At 37.5% G+C, this 10,578-nt stretch overlaps 1 protein-coding gene across 1 annotated transcript; it reads right to left on the minus strand.

The window, feature by feature from the left end:
- Nucleotides 1-628: 628 nt before the first annotated feature.
- On the minus strand, nt 629-10,167 carry c24h1orf198 (chromosome 24 C1orf198 homolog). Its single transcript, XM_023952902.1, has 6 exons — nt 9,829-10,167; nt 3,534-3,584; nt 2,323-2,448; nt 2,058-2,225; nt 1,573-1,920; nt 629-1,417 (listed from the first exon to the last, which is right to left on the minus strand). The coding sequence occupies exons 1-6, from the start codon at nt 10,132-10,134 to the stop codon at nt 1,361-1,363; spliced, it is 1,056 nt and encodes a 351-aa protein (XP_023808670.1). The 5' UTR covers nt 10,135-10,167; the 3' UTR covers nt 629-1,360.
- Nucleotides 10,168-10,578: the final 411 nt, after the last annotated feature.

Here is a 10,578-nt window from a genome sequence, read left to right on the forward strand (position 1 = left end):
GTCTAAAATAAAAAAAAACAAAATAAAAAAAAAAACACCGTCATTTTCTAGGACATATTTTCTGCAGAGCAGGAGTTCATTAGAAATTCCCTTCTGAGTTGTGAGTGACTGTTGGTGCAGAACAACCCTGGCTCCCTCTTTCAGTCACCCATAATTGAGAGCTCTTCGTTTCCGCACTCTCGCTAGCTAACGTTCGTGGTGCAACAAAAATGGCGAGCAATATTGTAGCTATCCAGTCGTACAGTTTAGATCCAGATTCCAGTTCAGACGAGGAAAACACTGACGTTCATTGATCCATTTGCCTCCATGTGGATGTGTGGAGGTGGAGCTTTTGTTCCACTCAGCATATTTTCTACGTCACAAATAGGATTTTTTTCCAAATGGCATTTTTCCATCTGCTCCCAATTCACAACTATTTGAACAAAAAAATATTCAGAAATGAAGTTTTAACATTAATTTTCTTTGTCTTCCATCATCAGAAAAATGCCACACGAACATGTTAAAAGCACCAGGAACATGATTTTCATTGGAGTCCTAAAACTAATTATTAGAAAATCTAAAAACCACCCTTTTTGATAAAAATTTAAAAAAAAAAATTCTTCAAGAAAGCCTTAAAAAAACCCAGAAGCACGATTGACGCTTCATTTATTTGACCTACTTTCAATGCGTAGCTTCAAAACACAGGAATTACACACAGGAAGTTACAATCAGCAGATAAATATAAACATCTGGAAAATAGTTCTATAGTTTTGCATCAGATTTAATTTCTACAAGCAAAAATCCCCGCTGCAAACCTGTGCTGTCCATTTGCCAGTCAGATCTGTACCTTTGGAAAAAAGTTACCATAGCAACCCACCCCAACAATAGTTGTGAACTCCTGAGAAAACTGCACATTGCGTCTTCCGTCCCAAAACACCCAACACATTAAATCTGACAGTAAAAGGTACTTTTTCCCTCCTTTTCTGTGAGATTTTCTACAATCTGCAGGAACAAGAATGATCTGAAACAGTAATAAATATGTTTTAAGTAGAATAGAAACGTACTCAAATAAAGTGACGTGGATTTTAGTGTCGGCACCGTGTGATAAAAACACAAAGCTGCTTATGGAAGTTATGAGCATCTCTGATGTGGTGAGAATGTTTTCATGAACATCAGTGCATCAGTGCAGTAAAAACATTGATGAGCGTCACGCTAAAAGGTTTGGAATCCACTGAAGATCAACACAAAAGAGGAAAAAAAAAAAGGTATTTCAAGCTGCTGAAGCTGAGAAAAACGAGGAGGTCTTGTTGTCATGGCAACAGCCCATGGGAAGCGGGTGATGAGGACTTGTTGGGGGGGGGGGTGCGCTCACAGCTTAGCTTTACCAGTTGTCCAAGAAGTCGAAGCCGGTCTTCAGGATGCTGCTGCTGGTGTTGAACTGTGGAGACAGGAAGAAGTTGAGAAACGGAACCTCCAGGAGGCATTTGGACCAATGATCAACCACTTTTCTGGATTTTTTGAAGACGGACTTTAATTTTTTTGTAGCTTTTCCGGTAGTCAGACTAAGCAGAAAAAACATGCTTGTCGTCTTACCTGGGAGAAGGTCGGGCTCATGTCCAAGTTGGTCGAAGCTTTGTCCTCCCTTTCTGCTGAGGCGGGGGTGCTAGACGGCTTAGACATCAGGCTGGAGGGGAACATTTCATCCAGGCTGCTGCCGGCCAACGGCAGGGTGCTCTGGGATCTCTCCCAGCCTCCAGTGGAGGTGCTGCTGGGCGGGGCCGGGCTGGGCGCAATGGAGATGGAGGCGGGTGTGGCGCTGACGGTGGTGGAGGAGGCGGGCACAGGGGGCGGGGGGGCAGGAGGCTTGGGGGCTCGGTGTTTAATGGACTTGGCAGGAGCAGGAGGCGGATGTTCTGCTGGCTCTGCTCCCTTGGAGCTCTCCTGAGGAAACGATAGGATTCAAAATTTTAACTTCCTTTAAGAAATGAACTAGAAACGGGTACATTTGAAAATCCTCTGGTGTGAAGCTGACAGTGAAAAAAACATAATTGGAGACTTTGAGAAGTTTTGGACCGAACCTGTCTGAGGTAAGAGGGGAGGGGCTTCTCTCCCTTCTCCATGGATTTGATCTGGCTGGGTGTCAGGGACTGGAAGCCGGTCTTTTCACTCTCCAGCCTGGACCTTACAGAGGTGATCTTCCAGAAGGAGGACTCCTCCCCAGGTTTCTGCCCCTCGCTGGCAGACACCTTCGTCATCAGAGTTGCCAAAAATTTATGCATTAATTTGACGAGCCACACAATTTTGGCCAAAGCCACATGCAGTGGCGAGAACTCCAAACCTTACCTTGGTTGCAGGTGTGCTCTTGCTCCCCTGATTGGGATGAGGAGCTTTTGCCGGCTTTGGTTCTGCCTGTGAGACAGCAGGGCTCTGATCTGCAGATTCTGAGCTCAGGCTTAACTCCATCTGACTCTACAGGGAGGTCAGATATTTCAGTGTCAATATTTGAATAGAACATCTTAAATTCTGTGAGGATTGCATGACCCGTGATCATGATACGTCCACCAAAAGGTGGACTAGATCCACCACTCTGGATTTGGGCTATTTTTTTTTTTTTTTTTTAAATATAGGTCATTTAGTTGATCAATATCAGATTTGATCCTAAAATAATTTTCATTCGTACAGAACATCTTAAACTGTGGATTATATGATCCCCAATCATGATACTTCCGCCAAAAGGTGGAATGGACTTTTTTAAAAACCAGGTGTCAGAGGTTAATCAGAATTTCAATCCCTGACTCCAGAACTTTGATACATTTATTATATTAATTGTTGAGGCAACAAATTGATTCTGATGTCAAACCCCAAAAGAGCTTAGTGTTTATAGGTTCTACAACATTTTTTTAAATTGTGTGTCGTTTTATAAAAGCCTTACTTCCAGTTTGCTGCCTTGTTGCCTGTACTTTTGAAAATATTGCCAAATATTTATATTTATGTCCTTGAACAGAAGCTTTAATACTGAAGACAATAATACACTGAGTTTGTCTTTGTATTACCTTTTTAATTTGTACTTCTACTGTTTATATTTGCCTGATAATGTTTTTAAGAAGAAAAAAGGAGAAGTCACTAAAAACTTAAGTTGTCAAGAAAATTAAATATTATGTTACCTATAAACCAAGTATTTTCTTTTTTTTAAACCTAGTATTCCCAAACAGCCACACACAAATACCTATTAATTATTTAACATGCATGGATTCAGCATTTCCAAAGACAAACACCTTGTAACAAACAAACATCTTACGATTTTATTCTTAATTAAAACAATTGAAAATGTCATATAATCAAAAAAAGATTTTGAATAAACAAAATCTAAAGATGAAGCCAAACACCCAGACCTGTTGACGCATAGTTTCAGCTAATCAATGTAGAAAGTCAAAAGGTCTGATTTCTTAAAAAAATATATAAATATTTTTACAGTATTTCTATTTTATATATTGTAAATTTATGTTCGTTTAGCCACCAAGAAGTGTGTCTGTAATAAACTAATTAGTATTTACCTTTGTTTCCCATGAAAATGGAGCAGAATGCTCATCCTGCCACGTAATGTCCTGCAGAAAGAGAAAACAACTATTTACAAATAAATTTAAAACCCATAATTATAAATAATGTGGACTGGAAAAAAAGTCATTTTATTTATTTTTTAACGTGTCCTAATGTTCATCATGCAAACTCAGTAAAACATGGGGCGGAACTAAAGTTCAACCTTGTTTCCTCTTTGCCCTTTTCTCCGTGGTACACAGCAGTCACTGAATTAAACAATTTAACAAATGAGAAAAAGGGAGGAGCTAAGATGGCGGTCCGTGCGGTCAACTTTTTGTGAGCTGCTACGGTCCGGTCCCAAAATATCCCTTTTGACCTCATTTTCAAACTGCTGAACTAGTTTTGCTTTTTTTTTGTATTACTCTCAAGTCTTACCATTGTAAAGGGACAAGAACGAACTGAGAAAAACAACAACGGCAATATTAAGAGCTCCTAGAATGCCACGGGAAAAGCCTGTATCGGAGAAGCCGACTCCCGCATCCAAAAACCCAGAGATGACAACACATGACCACGAATACGCCATGGAAGTTTCCTCGCTGTCTACTAAAAGGAAAACCCCGGTTACACCCACTAAACCCTCCGTTCCACCTAACAAGGTAGTCATCTCTAACAAAAGTGATGCCGAGTTGTCAGCATTAACTGCCGCCATCGAAAAACTGACTGCGAGATTTGACGACTTTGACGGCAGACTTCGGGAAAACTCTGTGATTCTGGCTAATCTGACGAAGATCACTGAGGTAAACGCTGCTGATATAAAGGACTGTAAATCCAAAGTGCACAATTTGGGAAAAGAAGTTTCTGTGCTGAGGAAAGAAAATGATGACTTAAAAGAGAGGGTGGTGGAGATGGAGCGATATAAACGGCGCTGGAACCTGAAGTTACAAGGTTTGAAAGAAAAAACCGAGGAAAACACCCGCAAAGAAGTCCTGGAGATCCTGGCAAAGATCGCGCCACAGCACACATCGGTGTTGGAAATGGTTGTGGATACAGTACATCGGCTGGGGAGGAAAGAAACCGGGAGGCACCGCCAAATTATCATCCAGTTCTCCATGAGGCACTACCGCGACATCTTCTGGAAGGTTTCTAAGGATGCAAGGGTTTGTCAAGAGTTGGGAATCTTCTTCAAGCAGGATTTCTGTAAAGCTGACCGAGAAGCAAGAGCTGCTGTCTGGCCCAAAATGGAGAAAGCGAGAGCTGCGGGACAGAACGTGTACTATCGAGGCCACATCGGGTACGCTAATGGAGTCCGTCTGTTTCCAGACTAGTTGTGTTGTTGTTTTTTTTATTCTTCTTTACTAGTTTGGAGTTAACTACCATAAATGCTTTGTTCTTAAAGCATAAACCTCATTTGCTCCGTTTTTTCCACACCTTAAGTTCACAGAGGAAAGTGAAACTCTGTTGTTGTTAACTTGAAAGTTATAAGTTCTAAAGTATTTTTTCTAAAAGTTTGAGGTCTAGTTCTGCATTACAATGTTGTTTGGGATCTGAATTCCAACCGCTAACTTTCACCTTCAGTAACTAGCTAAGTAAGTAACTTTTTGTTCATTTTTGTGTTATTGTTTTTTTGTGTTTCATGTCTAATTTTAACTTTGTTTCTTTAAATGTTAGGGGTTTACGAGACAATGTAAAAAGAAAATCTATGTTCCTATTCTGTAAAAATGTGAAAGCCAGCTGCATTCTACTGCAGGAAACTCATTCTGTTAAAGCAGACGAACAGTTTTGGTCTAATCAATGGGGAGACAAAATCCTATTCTGTCACGGTACAAACAAATCTTCTGGAGTTGCTTTGCTCTTTAAAAACTGTTCGTTCAAAGTGATTACCCATATCTCTGATGATGACGGTCACTGGCTCATCTGTGTTCTTAAAACTGATGATGGTTTCCTGATCCTGTCTATGGCTATAATATTCCTAGTCAAAACAAGTTATTATTAACGGAAATTGCAAAACATGTCAAACTTCTCAATCACAAGTACTGTACAAATACTGTAGTAATTGGTGGTGATTATAACATGGTTCTAGATGAATGGCTGGATAGAGTACCCTCAAAGTTCAATACCCATCATATTAATCCAACTTTACGGGACTTTTGTCTTGATGTTAATGTTTCTGACCCCTGGAGGATTAAAAATCCTCTCAGACAAACATTCTCTTGGTTCAAGCCTAATGGATCATCAAAATCTCGTATTGACTTCTGGCTAGTCTCAAATAACCTTCTACAAAACAAAATAGACGTTAACATCTCAGCAGCTCCCCTTACTGATCACTGTTTGATTGAACTTAATGTCAGCTCTCAAATCCAAAAATCCTTTGGAAGAGGCTACTGGAAATTTAATTCTTCACTTCTCACTAATGAAACTTTCTGTAATGCTGTTATTGACTTATTAGAAACAATAAATAGTGATTCAACCCTAAAATCTTACACTGATAAGTGGGAATTCTTTAAATTCAAAGTACGTCAAACTGCCATTAAACATAGCAAATTAATTGCAAAACATTATAAGCAAAAAGAAACTGAAATTTTGACTGAGTTAAATCAGATTTGTTCCAAGCCTGTTTTCAACGAGGATGATAAACAACGCAGAAGCATTTTACAGTGTTCTCTTGACGATATTTATATTAAAAAAGCGAAAGGAGCCTTCATCAGATCCCGAGCAAAATGGGTGGAGCTTGGTGAAAAGAGTACTTCTTATTTCTGTAATCTAGAAAAGAAGAGGCAAGAGAAGAATGCTATAAAGAAACTTCATATTAATAATCAATTATGCTCTGATCCTCAAATGATCTCTAAAGAAATAAGTTCATTTTATAGTAATTTGTATTCGTCATCTTATTCCGAATCCCATAATAATACTTTTTTCCAGACAATTAAAGATTTCATTCCTAAGATTGATGACAATTTTAGAAATTCTTGTGATTCAGAAATAACTTTGCAGGAATTAGAGAAGGCTTTAAGCTGTCTGTCCAAGGATAAAGCTCCAGGATGTGATGGACTGACCAGTAACTTTTATAAATTCTTTTGGGAGCATATCAAAGATTTAATTTTTGAAATGTTTAAAGAAATTATTCAAAATGGGTCTCTAACACATACAATGAAACAGGGTGTAATCACCCTTATTCCCAAGCCGGGTAAAGACCCAACATTTCTAGATAATTTAAGGCCTATAACTCTTTTGAATACTGACTATAAGCTTCTAACGCATATATTTTCAAACAGATTCAAGTCAGACATAACCCAAATAATCTCTGAAACGCAGTGCGGTTTTATTAAAGGTCGCTCAATTCATAATAACTTACGTCTTGTTCTGGATATGATTGACTATGAACATCTCATAGATACAGACGGTTTTATTTTATTTTTAGATTTTTACAAGGCCTTTGATATGATTGAGCATAATTTCATGTTTCAAACTCTGCAATTCTTTGGTTTTGGTAACAAATTTATTAATACAGTTAAAACTTTTTATTATGAAACCAGTAGTTCTGTTTGTTTACCTCAGGGGACGTCTCACAGATTTAACATCAGCAAAGGTATAAAACAAGGTTGCCCAATTTCACCCCTTCTTTTTATTGCAGCAGCAGAAATGCTGTCTTTGCTCATCAAACATACTGACTTTGGTAAGCTGACAGTTGCAAATGCTGAATTTTCAATAAGCCAACTAGCCGACGATACAACAATTTTCCTTAATAATCTTCATGACATCCCCAAGATTCTTAAAACGATTGACTTCTTTTCAAAAGCTTCAGGCCTCAAATTGAACCTAAACAAGTGTGAGATCTTACCCATTAAACCATGTACATTATTGAATGCTTATAATATCCCTATTAAATCCACAGTTAAATACCTCGGAATGCATATAACTAAAAACAAAACAGACTTGGAAAAACTGAATGTTTGGGACAAATTAGAGAAATGTTCGACTCTGCTGAATAACTGGGCACAGAGAGATCTTTCTATTTTTGGTAGAATTATCCTCACCAAAATTGAAAGCATATCCAGATTCATATACCCCACCTATTCTATAGGTGTCCCTAAACAAGCCATCAAATCTATTAATCAAGTCAATTTTAACTTCATATGGAAAAGGAAAACACACTATGTTAAACAAGGTACGCTGACTAAAAAATATGAAGATGGAGGTCTTCAAGCCATAGACTTTAACAGCCTTAATGGCACCTTAAAAATAAACTGGTTAAAATCATTTATTAGGAATCAAAATAGTATTTGGTTCATTGTTCCTAATAAAATATTTTCCAGCCTAGGAGGGATCCAATTTTTACTCAGTTGTGATTTTGATAATAAGAAACTTCCCATCCAACTCTCGTCTTTTCATCAGCAAGTTCTCATGTATTGGAAGCTCATTTATAAACACAATTACAGTCCACACAACACTCCCATATGGAACTGCAGATACATCACTATCAGAAACAAATCCATCTTTGTTCCAACATGGTTTGAAAATGGAATTTGGTCTTTAATGCATCTTCTTAATGACAATGCCACTCTCATGTCTTTTGATGATTTCACAGCTAAATATGGTTCACTAACGAATAGAAAAGATTTTGAAAAAATTATTAAGGCCATTCCTCAAAATGTTGCGAGCTCAGTTTCTGATATGTTTCATAATGACATCTACAGACATCCTACTGTCCCCAAGCTTCTGATTAATGGACACAACATAGCAACTGCCAAACTCCCAAACCTTCAAATCAGAGAATATTTTAATGTAACGTCATTTCCCTACATCTCAAATCCAAATTATATAACCCAATATTTTAATCATTCAAAAAAGAAACAAATACAAACTAAATATTTAAAACTCCCCATTCCTCCTAAAGCCAAGGAAGTTCACTTTAAGACCTTTTCAGGTATTTACCCTTCCAAGGAATTATTAAGAAAACGGTTTGGAATTCCTGAAAATTGTTGTTCTTTTTGTCATGTGGAGATTGAAACAACTGAGCATCTTTTCTTTGAATGTTTTTATTCTGATGTCTTTTGGAATAGTTTAAATTATTGGCTTTTCCCCAAGATTCCACTTTTAGCAGACTTTTCTATTAAGGATATCATTTTTGGGTTTATTTTAGAAAACAAGAACACAGAACTTCTTCTGAATGTTGTAATTATTTTGGGTAAATTCTATATACATAAATGCCGTTTCCTTAAAATCAAACCATTTTTTTCTACATTTCATAAAGAACTCTGCTCTTTTTTTTCATCTGTAAACTTCATGGAAAACAAACTTGCTATGGAACTTCAAAGTATCATATGTAAATTACAGCTTCTTGATAGCCCCCTAAGTTAAGATTAATTACAATGTCTATGTAACCCCCCCCCCCTTTTTTTTTTTTTTTTTTTTTTTTTTTTTAATTTATTTTTTATTTTAATGTCTTGTATTTATTTTATTTTATTTTTCTGTATCATTGGTAAAAAAAAATTATATTGTCTTTATTCTGGAAAAAAAAAAATATCAACAGTATTCGAATTTCAGAGAAGCAAAAAGCAATCAGAACATTGTCTGTATGTGATAGATTCAGTATTTTTTCATAGAGTTTAACCCCCTGGCTTATTTCTATTTCTACTCGTGTTCCTCTGTATGTTACAGATGTTTATTTGATATATGCTGTTGTGTTTTTTTTTGATTGCATACCTAAAAGTACTTTCTTGTAAAATGGCATAATGTGCAATAAAGTTGTTAAAAAAAAAAAAAAAAATGAGAAAAATCAAAAAAGTAGTGATTTCGACTGCGAAATGTTAGCATATCTCTGCTAACAGATTAGCATGACGCTAACTGCGTTTACACAAGGTAAGTCTGGCTAAAACTTCCCTAATTTGTTTAAATGTAAAGATATTTTGGACAAAATTATAATTAGATATTCTATAATGTAAAACTTATAGAAAACAAACAAGATTAGAGCTAGATAGATAATAGAACTAGAACATTTAGGATACGTTTTTGAGCACGTCGAGTAACTAAAGAGTTAATATATTTTGAGGAAATGTAAACATCGTAATTTTTGACCGCCTTTCCTCTTTTTCCCCCCATTACAGTCGTAGAGTTATAAATTGAAGGTCAGAAATAAAATGCAAAAAAACAGAATATTAATTTTTTAGGACTTTCATCTATAAAATGCCTGGTGACGTGGGGAAGGCGCAGTGACGTACGCACACATCTACACATAGCCACTGTTAGCAACCGTAAGCTAGTCGGAAGAAAAACAAACAATAAAAACCCGCCAATGTGGGTAAAGTAAGGTACCTCTTCACCGAAGTGGACTATCTTCTGGCCGGTCTGAATGAGTAGTTTGGGGTAACAAACCACCTCCTCGCGCTCCACTCTGTGCATAGCATATCGGGCTCGGATTTGAGGGTCCATCATCCAGTTATCGATGGCGTTGTCCTGTTCCTGCGGTGTCATTTTATCCCAGGACGACCCGTGCTTGGCTTTGATTTTCTCCCGTTCCTGCATGATCTTCCTCGCCATGGAGTTGATGGAAGAGAAGTACTCCAACTTCTTTTCCTCCATTCTGTGGGCGCCGAGCCCTTGCATCGTAGCGGCGGCCATCTTTGACGGGTGCCGACTGATGTTATCATGGGAGCAGCTGGAAAGAGGTGGGCGGGGCCGTCATTATTCTGGATTGACAGCGCCCCGCAGTGGCAGTTTACCGCCATTACATCAACTTCGAAAATCACAAATGTCAAACTACAGCTTTTTATCAACATTGAAGGATATTTGAAACATTTTATGGAAGTTTTGATGTAAATAAAGGCCATTAATCACTGCAGTACAATAATTTCATCTTAAGGGTATCATTTTGTTAATTTGTAAATGTCAAAAAGAGAATTGCAGTCATCAGAATTGGTACAAAGGGGCCCAAAGTGAAGGAAGGTTATTTTTCTTCTCACAGGCTGAATTACTATACCATGCAGGAGCGGTATTACTCCAACTCACTGACCTTTTGATACAAATGATCAAAGGCCTGAAATGAGATGCCCTCTCATGCAGGAC

This window comes from Oryzias latipes, chromosome 24 (genome assembly GCF_002234675.1).
Source record: "Oryzias latipes chromosome 24, ASM223467v1".
NCBI classification, from domain to species: domain Eukaryota; kingdom Metazoa; phylum Chordata; class Actinopteri; order Beloniformes; family Adrianichthyidae; genus Oryzias; species Oryzias latipes.

Bases quoted from the DNA above. Each gene is read 5' to 3' on its own strand.
- c24h1orf198 (XM_023952902.1), bottom strand. From the start codon at position 10,134: ATGGCCGCCGCTACGATGCAAGGGCTCGGCGCCCACAGAATGGAGGAA. The intron at 2,449-3,533 runs GTAAATACTAAT...ACCTCCCTGTAG, and splicing joins CATTTTCATGGGAAACAAAG to AGTCAGATGGAGTTAAGCCT. The intron at 1,921-2,057 runs GTTCGGTCCAAA...TCGTTTCCTCAG, and splicing joins TCCCCTCTTACCTCAGACAG to GAGAGCTCCAAGGGAGCAGA.